This window comes from Pogoniulus pusillus, chromosome 17 (assembly GCF_015220805.1).
Source record: "Pogoniulus pusillus isolate bPogPus1 chromosome 17, bPogPus1.pri, whole genome shotgun sequence".
Taxonomy (NCBI): Eukaryota; Metazoa; Chordata; class Aves; order Piciformes; family Lybiidae; genus Pogoniulus; species Pogoniulus pusillus.
In genome coordinates this window covers 13,854,703-13,867,762 of record NC_087280.1, presented here as the reverse complement: position 1 = coordinate 13,867,762, position 13,060 = coordinate 13,854,703, and the positions used below count along the sequence as shown (strand labels likewise).

At 52.3% G+C, this 13,060-nt stretch overlaps 1 protein-coding gene across 3 annotated transcripts in view; it reads left to right on the top strand.

The window, feature by feature from the left end:
* Nucleotides 1–11,978, top strand: part of PPIP5K1 (diphosphoinositol pentakisphosphate kinase 1) — a 40,117-nt gene extending 28,139 nt beyond the window's left edge. For 2 of the 3 annotated variants that reach the window (XM_064157756.1, XM_064157757.1), the window contains exons 27-30: nucleotides 625–687; nucleotides 8,385–8,522; nucleotides 8,931–9,044; nucleotides 10,225–11,978. In XM_064157756.1, coding sequence (XP_064013826.1) covers nucleotides 625–687; nucleotides 8,385–8,522; nucleotides 8,931–9,044; nucleotides 10,225–10,883 — 974 coding nt within the window. In that variant the 3' untranslated portion in view covers nucleotides 10,884–11,978. Of the gene's footprint in view, nucleotides 1–624; nucleotides 688–3,189; nucleotides 3,370–8,384; nucleotides 8,523–8,930; nucleotides 9,045–10,224 lie in introns of all 3 variants that reach the window. The other variant, XM_064157758.1, reaches the window with a different exon arrangement.
* Nucleotides 11,979–13,060: the final 1,082 nt, after the last annotated feature.

Genomic DNA, 13,060 nt, shown 5'->3' with positions numbered 1-13,060 from the left:
GTACTGCTCCAACAGGTTCATTGCAAAGCCTCTTCTGTGCTGAAATGCTCTGAGCACCAGAGGCGTCTGATCATCAGGGGTCTTCTGTTGAATTACCTTTAAACACATGAATAGCTCTGTCTGACTTGCATTAAGGGGATGTTTTGAGCTGCACTTACCCAAGTCAGAGCTCCTCAGTTCCTCTGCAGAGCAGTGGTAGTTTTCCTTGGGCAGAGATGAACCCTGAGAGCCGCCCTGCTGTGGTGCTGGTGCTCGCCTGGCCCTGTGCTCCCACAGCTGTGAGTGTGGCTGAGTGACATCTTGCTCTGGACTGAGCCTGGGCTGCTCTCAGGATGACTGGAGCATGGTGAGAAGGTACGAGATGCTGCCTGTGACTGGAAGTGTGGCTCAGGTCTTTGTAGTGGGCAGGAGAGCACAAGGGAAGCGGGGAGCCAGCAGAGTGTAAGCAGGCCGAGAGGCTCACTTGAATCAATGGAGTGCCCAGGGTGCTGTAGCAGTGCCAACAGGAGCTGCTGTTATGGGCAACAGGAAGGTGGTGAACCTGAAAGCATTTGCAAGCATATGAAGGTCGGGGGTCCCTAGGAGCAGGCTGTTAACTGAGATGATCTGTTTTTATTTCCTCAGAGCTCTTGTCTATGCCAGCCGTAAAACGATTTTCTGTGTCGTTTGCAAAGCATCCGACTAATGGTACGTTTGCTTCCTTGATTTGACCTTCCCTCACACTTCTAACCCCATGCTCACCTTCAGTTCTCTCTGCACATCCTCTCCTCTCAGCCTCCTTGTGGGTTTTTTGTGTCTGTGTATCTGGTGTCCAAACACGCCTCACCTTCCCCCATTGTTTCCCTGTGACTAACGTGTTCATCCACCCTCTGTTACTGCTCAGTGACTCCTCTGCTGTCCCCCAAGGCATTTGTGTCCCAAGTGAAAAGCAGGAGCAGTGGGCTCCTAAAGCAGCCTTTAATTCCACTACTGACATTAAGACCTTCTTTCATGCTCCCTTTCAGGGGGTGGGTGGGGGTTGGGAGGAGATGCTGTTGGATTTGGGGAGGGGGGATATCCACTCCATATCCTAAGAGCATCAGTAGCTCAGTTCTTCAGTTTCTACAATGCAGATCTGGAAGATCAAAATGAGCATAGCTAAGACTGCCTACCTGTGTGTCACCTGGAAGAGCACAGTCTGGGGTGGGAGAGGAGGTGCTAACAGTGTTCTCCCTGAGCGTGGTATTCCTCAGCACAGTGTCTAAGAGCACAGGTAACCTCATAGCCTCCCATTTACAAACTGGTCTGTTAGGGTGCTCACTCCAAGCTTGGTGATGTTGGTGAGAGTAAGGTTCACCTTTCCTGCAGACCCTATCCTGGAAATGGTGTCTCTCCAGAGCTGTCACTCGTCTGCTGTTGGTGGACAGTACTGGTTTGGGCCTGCCACCTTCCTGAGGCACCATGCCACCTGGAGTGATATAACCTGCTTCACTCCCGTCATGCTCCTAGCTGTGAAAAGGTGTGATAAAGGACATCTGGGAGTGCTTCTGTTGACTCACTACCTCTGCTTCTTATCACTGCTAACCTGAGACTTGATGTGTGAGTCTGCAGAGATTAAAGACCAGTAGCTCTTTTGTAGCAGGTACCTTGAAGTAATGTTCATTATCCAAGCCTTACACAGAGACTTTTGGAAAGGTTTGTATCGCAGCACCGCTCCTACCTCGTGGCTCCTGCAGTTGAGACAAGTTAGAACCAAAGCAGGTCACTCAAGGTACCAGATCAAGTCTTTCTATCTTAGGTGGTCAAGGCTGCTTCTGCAATCTTGCTGCTTAGTGTATATGAAGATATTCTGCTCTACATGATCTGGGAGAAGAAAGAAGTCCAGAAGACTGTTATGAAGACCAGTGTGTTTGGGAAAGATGAAAAGGGAAGGGGCAGCTAAATGTGGCTTTATCGTTTCAGATAACTGAAGGGTGGCTGTTTCCTGTGTTTGCTTGGTTTTGTTTTCTGCAGAGTGGCCAGCTGCTCAGTTTGTCTGTCTGTCTGGATGCCATCTGAGCTCCCGTGGTGTATGTCAGCAGGCTGTGTCGTTCTGTCTCTTGCCAGCAGAGCTTGTACCAAGCAGCAGCCCTCCCTGTGCCTCACTAAAGCCACTGCCTCGGCCCCAGTGACAGCAGTGCAAGTGAGCATCAGGCTTTCCCCAAACAGCCAGTGAATGTCTGTAATGGCAAAATGCCTGCTAATCCAGAGACCAAAGACAGAGGTTCAGCAGCTGTAAGCCTGAAGTTAGGGCTGTGTGGTCTACGACTGGCACTGGTTTTAGCAGGAAGAATGTCCTTGTGAACCACTCGCCTGAGGATGCAAAAGCTGCTCACAGCTCTGAACTTGGAGCTTCTCTCTGAAGAGCTGTCTCTGCGTGGTGAAATGGGAGGGGTGAACCAGAGCAGTGGTCAAGCACAGCATCAGGCCAGGTGGTTTTTGCCCTGGTCTTGTGAATCTTGAGAATGTGATGCAAGTCCTGAGGCTGTACATGTGGAGAAGACATGCCTGCGTGCTCCTGTCTTGTCTGCTGCACAGAGATATCAAAGAAGATTGCACAGGGCTGCTCACAGAATCTAGGGGCACTTCTCTGCCCCTTTTATTCTTCTTCACTCTTAATGTGACCCTCTCAGTCAAACCCTGCTGTCCTTTGTCCCTTTTGCAGCCTCTGGTTGTTTCATGCTGGGCCATTTGCTCTCTTCCATGTGCTGAGGTGGCTGGCTGTGTTTGGAGCTGGACTTGAGTGTTCTGTGGGCAGTCTGGATTTCTTGTCTCAGCTGGGGAAGGGCGAGTGTGGGCCTGACCTTCTTATCTCGCCAAACCTGAGCTGCATTGGTCTTGGAACATGTCCTGAAATGTGTTTGCTTGGCAGACTTTCGCTGACAAAGGTGAAACCTGGCTGCTGAGGGGCTGCCCTGTGCTGCAGCTGCGTTTGGCAGAGGCTGGGCTGGGGTGGGAGGCTGGCCTGCTGCACCGTGCCCACGGGTGCATAGAGCTGAGGTTACCCCTGACCCACTGCTGCGGGAAGGATTGGGCTGCAGTGTGCAGTGTGGCACTTTGCCACCCAGCAGCCTGAGTGCTGGCAGCTCCATCCCCACACCCCCACAGTTTCTCTTTCTCCAGCTGTCCCTGCCCCTCTCCTCTCACTCTCTGTGGCCCCCTTTCCTCCAGATGTGCTTGAGCACCACCAGGTTGCCCAGTTGCTGCGCCGTTTTTCCTCTGACTATTCCACGAGCCGGAACGTCTGCCTGGATGCCACTCTAGCCCATCACCTCCAGCACTGCTCCTACCACCTGCGTCTCTTCAGGAGCTGGCTGATCTCAGGGCAGGAGGACTTGGAGTTTCTTTACGGTACTGCACGCTGCAGCTGCCTCCGTCCTGTGCTCTTCTAGCTGAGCAGGGACCTCTGTCTGCTTGAGAATGCAAAGTATGCTTTGCTTCTAAACAAGGACAGCGTTGCCCTCACTGCATCCCTGACATCTCTGGGCTGCTGCTGCAGCAAGCTGTGTGGGCTGTTGCACCTGGCAGCTTTGGAGCCTTAGGAGTGGCCTTTCCACATGGAGCTGGTGCTGTTCTGTGGCTCTAACTGCTCCTTCCGTCTCTGGCAATTGGTCCTTGCCTCCTTCGTTTGGCCGGGGGTATGCCCCTGAGCTCCCTTCAGGTTAGATGCTGAGCTCCCACTGGTGCCATGCCCTGCTGACACTCCTTGCAGGTCTCAGTGGGTTGCCTTGAAGCGTCCAATTGTTAATGAAGGAACCAAAGTGAAGGACAAGAGTCTGGGAAGAGAGAAGGCTAAGGAGATGCTGCAGCTGATCACATGCAGAGTGAACGTGCTGTGGAAATCCCGGGGAAGTGAGCACTTGTGGGATTGTGGTGTTCCTAGAGAGACCACGTTAGGGTAGGAAAGGAGCTGCTGTGTGGCTGCGCTGCATGGCATCTGTTCTGCCTGTGAGAACCTTTGCAGTGTGTCCTGTCTCTGGTGGGTAGAGGTAGGTGATTTCCACACTGGATCTAGATGTTGTAAGTCAAAGCTTGCTGCTGTTTCTCTGGTGTCTCTCAGCCTCTGGCACAGGCAGGAAGTCTGATGCACTGAGGTGTTAGTGCTTCTAGGACAAGTGGAAGGGTTCCTCTTTGACAGGGGCAGCTGGCTAGGACTGGCTGTTAGTGTTTGTCTTGCACCATAAAACCTGCTTGGTGCATGTGGCTTGCTGAGCTGTGTGCTGTGATGCATGGACTCCATCTCTCACTCAGACCCATAGGTGGAAGAGGCAGGGGCAGTGTAGCTTTCCTTGCAGTGAAGCAACAGAATCAAGTATCTCCAGAGGCTGGAAAAGAAGGATTTTTCATATATAGTCTGTTTTTTCTTGATATGGCCCTTTCTGTCAAGCAGGCAATTGGGAGATGGCAGTTTCTTTTCATATATAATTAGGGCAATCCTTGGTCTCCTAGCAACAGATACTAAAGAGGAGCAAAATTGCTTCAAGGGAGGAGATGCTGGAACACAGCAGACTGCTCCAGAGCCAAAGCTGTGCTTCCCTTGCTGCAGATCTTAGCCATCTCCTGCAGGCACTGGCAGGGAGAGGAGATGAGCTCAGTGCCTCGGGCAGTGGCATGCCAAACATGGCAGCATGGTGCCAGGCTGTGCAGCCTGCCCCATTGCAGCAGGAGGCACAGACCCGAGTGTGGCCTTCTTGCTACAGGTCAGACCCCTGCACTCAGCACATCCCTTCTTCTTGTTCTTTCAGTTTGCTATCAAGCCCACAGCTCTTGAGCAGGTTTGGGATTCCTGAGGGGTTTTTCTTAGAGCAGACATTTCTCTGATCTGTACCTGAGGGAAAAGCTTCCCCTCCTTGTGAAAACCACACACTCTTCCTTGGCTTTCAGCAGTGCTTCTAAGCCACACCAAGAAAACATGGTTGAAAGATAGCATCAGAGAGCTGAAAATATACAGCTGGCACCATCCATAGTTGGAAAGCTCAGTGATGGAGGCCTGAAGCAATCTGCCTGAAAATCTGTGCTTATCTGTGTGGCCATAGCTGGGAAAAGAAGAGTGTGAAGCAAGTTCCTGTTGATAATGAGCTGCAGTGGTACTGAAGCTAAAGGTCAGCTGTGAAGAACCAGAGTGTGGCCCTGTGGCAATGAGCAGGCAGTAAAAGAGCAGGCAGTGTTCAGTGTAAATAAACATAAAAGACAAGAGGAAGCAAGAATTCCTAAATCACATCTAGAAAGGTGAGCTCTGATCCAACCAGCACCACGTGGAATGAGGTGGAAAAGTTTGTGGCAGTGGATGGAGTGGCCTGGAGAGGGGCAGGGGGAATCTGTAGATTAGTGTCTGTTCCAGCACACAGGATATGAAGTTTCTTATGGAGTGAGTAGAGGCAGCTTGAGATAGATGTGATGCTTGTACACACAGGGTGAAACTCTTCACCACACTACCCAGGGGCTTTGGGAGCTTAACTGAGTTCAAGGGGATACAGGAGCATGTGGAGGAGACAGAACCTGTAAGAGACACACCAGATTCAGAGCATTTCTGAGCAGCAAGTCACTGGGGTTTGAGGAGACAGAAACTATGTGCTGTCTCATCTCCTTTTATTCATAGCCACATCTGTCAGTGTGGGCAGGGAGGTGCTGAGCTAGGATGGACCTTCAGGCTGACTGTGCAGGCTTAAATTTAAAGAGGCTGGTTAGCAAAAGGCCTACTTTGAGTACATATGGTGCATGCAGGCATTCTTCCTGTGTTACTGAGCACAAGTTTTGGAGACATAACCATGCTGTACTCCTTGCTTGGAGGAGATGACAGCTGACTTGAGGATTCATTTTTAGCTGCTGTGGTTGGCATAGCCCCAGCCATGTGCCTGTCCCCACAGGCCAAGCCTGGCTCAGGAGGAAGCAGCTTGCTCTCATGCAGCCAGGGTAGTCACACCTGAAAGAAATGGAAAATGGAACTTGTTCCTCTGAGGGCTGTTGTGTGACTTTGGTACAAAGTGAACAGAATTCACTGGTTGGACAAGATGACCCTCAAGGGTCCCTTCCAACCCTGTGCATTCTGTGATTCTGTAATTCTGTCTAATTTCTTGTGCCATTGCCCACATCACAGCCTCCTGCCCTTCAGGACCCAGGGAAGGTTTTGGGGGGAAGCAGCAGCAGCAGCTGGGTGTCTGTCACACTGGAGAGGCTCTCATAGTTTGCACCCATTTTTGTTGTCCCTTAACAAAGATGCTGATTCTTTGCTCAGCATGTATGGTGCAGCAGCAGTTGGGGCTTTTGTGGGGGGCTGGCTACTGTTCTGGTACATAATCAGGGTTGTGGTCTGAAGAGGTGCATTCTGCTTTGGAAGCTTCAAGTTACCATTGTTGGCCTCCTCCCAGCAGCTAAGGAGGTCAAGGGAGGTGAAGCAGACTGCCACAGACAAATTAGAGGGATTGCATGAAAGTAGTTGTGCTTCACCTTGAGGAGGCAAGCGTCTGCCTTTTTCTCTACTGGCCCGAGGGCAGTTAAGGGACACGATGGTGAGCAGAGCTGTGTGAGCAGGCACTTGGCACACTGGGGGTGAGGCATATCATTTCACACGAGCCCTGCTGTCAGTGTCCTGTGCTTCCAGTAACACTGGGCCTTGCTTTTCCTCTTTTTTATGAGAGGACTGCCCAAGCACTCAGATCAGTGCCTCCAGTGTGTCTTGTAACTGCATTACTCTGCCCTATGTTATATTCAGACTTCTTCCCTTGTTTTTTGGAGACCCCACTATCTGAGCCAACTTTGGCTCCTCTCACACCAGATTCCAGAACTGATGCCAGCTTCTCACTGTGCTGCTCCACAACCACCTCCATGTGGCTGTTTGTTAACTCTTTCCCTCATCCTTTTCCTCCTGCTCTGTCTTGAGAATGCCTCTGAGAAAATAATGAACAGATGCTCCTCCTTATTCAGCACTTCCTCTTCTCAACAAGTACCTCTCAGCAAGGGACGGAAGAGTATGACATTTTTCCTGTGTCTTACATTCCTTCCTTCTAGCCAAGGATTTGTTATCTTTCGTGTCTTGAGCTGATGCCTGCAGGACCTTTGTGGCATAGGTAACCACTCTGGACTTCCTGGAGAGTTCTTCACCTCCAGCAGCTGTTATGGCAGTGAATGCCTCTGGGGCACTGCAAGCTGGTGATGATCTCGTTTGCAGCCTCCTCATATTGCATGTGGAGTCACTCTAAATAGTCTCTGCTGTCTTACGCTCCTTGCCTCTTGCAGAACTGGATTAGGTGATCGACTTGGAGCAAAGACAGTCCTGGAGGTGACCGGAACAATGACTACACTTAGCAGATAATCCAGGTGCTTTCAATCTCCTTGGGTGCTGCCAAGCTGCAAGGATCGGTTTTAGCCTGCCCGTGGGCTGGGCTGCGTCCTGACACAGGAATGCATCAGCAGCTGTTGTGCTTTCTGCGTTTCAAAGTAATTTTCCTTCTCTGTAGGAACAAACCAAATTCCTTCCTAGGGTCTTTCTGAGCTCCTCGGCAGGAGCTAGGGACTCACAGAATGGGAAGCCTGAGCTTAAGAAGGTTGGAAGTTTTTAAGCTGAAGAGTTACAGAGCAGGAGAAGGCCTCGTTCCCATATACCCAGAAACTCATTTGTTTTTCCCTTGCTCCTCTGACAGTTTCAGGTTGGCTTGGTGCCCACAAAGCAGTGCCAAGAAGCTTGGATGAAGAGGAAGATGCTGTGCTGTAATACTGCGCTGGCTTGAGCCGCAAAGAGTTTACTGTGAATGGTTGTGATGCAGCCGAGCTCTGAGCCAGTGTCTGCTCAATGTTCAGACACTTAATTCTGCTGCTTCTGGGTTTGCTGGCAGTGAAGTCCTGCTGAGGGGACAGATGCCTGCCGCAGTTGCCCAGCCCCTCCTTGGGAAGCAGCCTGCCAGGCTTGCCCTGGGGGCTCTGCTGATGCCCTCACGTGTCACAGGGTGCAGAGCCCTGGGACTGTGTCCCAGGCTGGGGCTGACTGGTGGTGGGAGCCCCTTTAGGCAAATCCTGCTGAATTCACTCAAATTCTGTGTAGCTTCTGTAAAGTGTGGGGCACTGTGCCAAGGTCTCCATCACAACCATGTATTTGAGCAGAGGGTCACAGGCTTTGCAGCAAACACGGCTGCTGCTAGAGATGTTTCCACCTCTTGCCCATCCCACGTGTGCCTGGGCATTGGCTTTCAGGCTTGTTACTGCATGTGGTGACCTGCTGGCCAGGTTCTTGGTCTAGAAGAGGTGACCTGAGGCCTGCGTGTGCCTGTGGTTTGATCCCCAGCCTGCCCAGCTCCTTCAGCCAGGAGTGGTCCTGCAGGGGTTCAGGTTGCTGCTTGCTCTATTCATTTTCTGATGGGGTTTCTTTCCAGGTTTTGAAGGCTGCTCCATGGTTCCCACCATTTATCCCCTGGAGACCCTGCACAACTCCCTGTCTTTGCGACAGGTCAACGAGTTCCTGACGGCTGTGTGCAAGAGCTGCAGCGACTCACACGTCCAGTCCACTGCAGGTACTGGTGAAGTGGGTGTTATTCTGGGTAGGCCAGGGCAGAGTGGAGGCAAGGAGAACTTCTGGTCTTTTACCTGATGGGACTGGCAAGAGCACAGCCTCTGAAACCTGTCCCAGGGTGTTCTAAGCCCGGGAGGGAGCTGTGGGCTCCATCTCAGAGCCATCATAGGTCACTTATGTGAGAGACAAATAAATGGCCAGGTCTGCCTGCAGCAGGTGGCATGGTGAGGTGGACACCAACTCCAGATGGGCAGATCTTAGCCTCAGGGTCCCAGGAGCTGCCAGATGGACAGGGCTCTGGATCTACACTGTCATTGATCTCTTCCTGAAGTGCCTGCTCATGGCTGCTGTGACATTCCTCTCTCTGAATATTACTGATCTGTGCTTCTTCTACCTTTTTTTCTCAAAGCTTTGTTTGATTCAATGATTGGCAGCCAGATACCAGGAGACCCCTTTATGTCCCAGCGAATCCTGTCTTCATCCTCTCTGCCACTGCGCCAGCGTTCAGATAAGCCCCCGTGGTGTGAGTGTGCTACCTTCTTGATTGGGGTGAATGATGGTGGAGGAAAGGAAGTAAAGGATGGCAAATGCTGGAAGCCAGTGTTGGTGTTCAGGGCTTCTATGCTCTGCCCTCAAAGAAACAGAAACAGAAAGGCAAAATAGGTAAAAGGGGAAGCAGTCGTGTGTCCTGTGAAAAGGTTCCAAAGAGAGATGCAAACTGGGACTGTGGTATTGTACATCATGAAGACATCTACTGTTGGATGGACGCTGTCTCTCTGGGCATTCTCTGCTTTGGGCATTAAGACATGGAGGGCACTTCATTTTCACCTCAGATTTTGTGGTTCTCTGTGACACAAGGGTCACCTCAGGGCTGGCATGGGGAATGCCTTCTTTTCCCAACCAGCCACACACATGCCTCACCCAGGCCTCTGTTCAGGACAGAGGATCATTTAGTTCTTCACCTACAGGCTGTTTTGCAGCTCCTGAGCCTCACTCGTCACAGTCTCTGCAGAGCTGGTGACTGTTGTTAGTCCCCTTTGCAGACCTGACTGGAACTCAGAGAGGAAAAGAGTAGCCAAGATATGCCAAGTCAAGGCTGCCACTGAGAGAGCATTTCTGCTCTTCCTGGCTGTACACTCCTCATGCCAGTGGTGGGTGGGTGTGTAGTCAGCAAGGTCAGGGCACTCATCTGACTGAGAACAGTAGTTCAGTTCCCCCCCTTTATTGGATTAGGTGTTAGCTTGGTCTGTTCTCTGGTTTTGCTTATTGTACAGCACAAGGCAAGGATAAGCACTGGCAGAGAAGCAAATTTTCTTCTCACAGAGGTGACTCCAACTCAGCATTCAGGGACCTTCTGGGTCAGGAAGGCTGAAGCTGAGAGCATTCCACAGTAAAGAGAGACTGAAAGAAACTGCTTTTCAGCTTAAGGCCCAACATCACATAGTGCATTCACTCCATGAGAACAGAATCCACTCTTTGCTGTGTGGTGAGATCAGTTGTGGTGTTTGTGTCTGGGTTTTCATCAGCTGAGCTGCCAGAAGCACACCTAAGAGCACCTGCAAGCCCTTGCCCGGTTGCATGGCATGTAGGTGACCCTTGCCTCTTGGCTGTAGAACTGTCACGCTGTGACAGCTTATGCCTGCCCAGGCTGTGGGCTGGAAAAGCAACAGCTAAATGTTCAAGATTCTTCTTCCTCTTTGCAGACAGCAGTGGCCCATCCAGTACTGTCTCCAGTGCAGGCCCATCCTCCCCAACCTCTGTGGACAACTGCGCTCGCTTCAACTTTACTGAGAAATTTTCCATCAGTCCCCCCAAAAGTGAGGAGCAGCTGGCTGGCCAGTCCCCTGAGGAAGAGGAGAGACAGGCTTCAGGTGTGGGAGAGGGCACATCTGAGCTGCTGGTGGTGGCAGACCCAAATGCCCCAGACACCCTCACCTGGAGTAAAGACCCAGAGCCAGGCAAGGTCCTGGAGCTGGCAGAGGAGGACGCTAACCCAGAGGAGAACACAGTGCAACTGAATGAAAAAGAATCAGCTAGGGAAATGTTGGAGCCAAGTAACACAGGGAACCCAAAGTGTGGTGTGAGGTCTGATAGAAGGCTGGCTGGGGAGACTGTGCAGCCAGATGAAGGGTATGTTGCAGGGACGCCTGGCCTGGACCAGCCAGGGCTGTCCAAGGAGATTCCCTGTGAAGAGGAGCTACTGAGAGAAGCATTGGACCCAGAGCACAAGGTCAGGGAGCTGCTGGAGGACAATGCTGTGTCAGGCCAGCTTCCGTCTGGTCACCTGTGCCAGGTGCAGCCACTGTCTCCTGAGAAGAGCAAGGAGCTACAGCCGCTATGCCAGGAGGATCAGCAGAACTAGTGGCTCACCGGACAGCACACTGCAAGCGCTTCTAGCCTGGAGGCAGCCCAGCTTCTTGCACAGTACCTCCTACAGCTGGCTGTCCACAGCACAGAACAAGCCATGTCCCAAGACCTGGGCTCTGGGGCATGGAAGAGCTTGCTTTGCTCCTCCCCAAGCCAGCTCTCTGCCGTTTGGCAGGAGATCACACCCATCTGCCTCATTCAGTGAACACCACATGCAGACTTGGGACTGGCATGGCACCTCCATGGAGCAGGTACATGGGGCTGCACTGGTGTCCCAAAGGGCCTGTGCTCAGTGGGACAGCAGTTACAAGGATTGGTGCAGACAAGGCTTTTGGGGTGGTAAGTCCAAAGGGGACAGATGCTCCCTTGAGATCTTTTGGCCCATAGCCTTCAGAGAAAGGCATTCTGGGCCCAGAGTAATCAGATCCGTCACAACCACCAACCTCCTCTCTGTTCCTTCCTTCTTCTTTTCAACTCCTATCACTGGCCACCAAAAGCAGGTCCAGAGAGTCTGTGGCAGAAAGACTAGAAGCTGAAAGCTTTCTGAGTTAGTGTGGGAAGGACAGAAATGAGAGGGTTCGATTCAAGACTGCCACTGGCAAGAAAATGTCACTTTGGCAAGGACTTGATTTTTTTTCCTGCTGGGCTGGGACAGGCAGCTGGGAACCTGGAGGTCCAGCCCGAGAGAGGTGGGCAGGGAGGACACACACGGGTTTTTTTCTAGTCCCCAAGGGTCAGGCAGGGTACAGCTCTGAAGTCTTGGCGACAGAAATGAAAAGAAACTGCTATTCGAACAAATCAGGATTAATAGAAAACCAATAAGGAGAGATCTTTATTATATATAAAATGAAAAGTATTTAAAACATATTTATGTAAAGGACTTGTGAGCACAAGCCTGAGGGCACGACCACTGCGGGTGTCCCTGCCGCGCCCCGCATGCCGGCCAGGGCCGTGCCCCCTGCGCCTCTGTCTATGGACAAGTCTGCGTGTCTGTCTTAGCTAGGATCTGTGTTGTTGTGAAGCTGTGCCCAAAGATCTCCATGCTGTGTTGTGATGATGTGTTCACAGTAAACCTACGCTGTGGCTCTGCTGTCTCTGTCTCTGATGCTGACTGGCACAGCAGTGTGTGTCTGCCGGAGCTTGCGGGTGCCTGGGACAGTGAGCTCTGCTCCTTCGCCACCCTCCTGGAAGAGAAACTGGCTCAGATCGCAGCTGAAGTGAGTGCTCAGGCATGAGGCTTGGCTCAGGAGGGCCAGGTATCTCTTTTCTTATTTACTGAACTGGCCATACTGGGGAAGAGGTCCTGATTTACCAGGTCCCAGGGTGGTTTGCAGTAGAGCAGAGCTGCTGGGACAGCCTGGTGGGCTCCTCCTATTTGAGCCGTACCTTGTTGTCCTGAGTACTGTGTCGTCTTCCTTGTGCCTAACAGTCCCTTGCTGCCTGTTTGGGTGTTTAAGAAAGTGGTGCTTGCTTGCACTTGAAGTGCAGCACTATGCTGGAAGGGAGCCTGGCCCCTTTGCCAGCCTGCTCTGGTGAGTTTGTGTGCCAGGGTCTGCCTTCTGGTGTGAGGAAGCTTCTGACTTTCATGGATAACCGTGCATTAGAGACCTGGAGGAACAGAAGCCTTGGCTGGTGCCTGTCAGGCTAAGGCTGCAGCCCCAGCCTGCTCCTCATGAGAGAGCAGCACTGGAGCCCACTCATGCCCAGGGCTCTGCTTACTCCCCCATCCTGCCCACACCCTCCCAGAGACAGCAGTAATGGCATCTGGCAGGGTGGCCCAAGCACCTGGCTGAGCAGTGCCGTGGGCTGGCATCCCCCAGGATAAGAGACATTCCCAGCCTAAGGAATGTCCACAGTGCTGGCCACAGCTGCCATCTCCAAGAAGTGCAGGAGCAGGTACAGTGCCACAGCGGAGAGCAGATCCCAGGAGCTGCAGTGCTGGCAGGACAGGGCTCTGTGCCTGGGCAGTAGGGACTGCGTCCTGCTCGGCCCTTGGCTGCTGAGCAGGGCTCAGGATGTCCTCTGAAGGGAGGTGGCTAAAGCTGTAAATCACCCCGCTGGTGCCCCACCATGCCCTTGCTGTGCGTGTCCCTTCCCCGGGGCCACAGGAGGCTTAGCAGCCGCCAGGGAGGATGCAGTACTGGCACGGGAAGGGCAGCAGCGTCCTGCCTG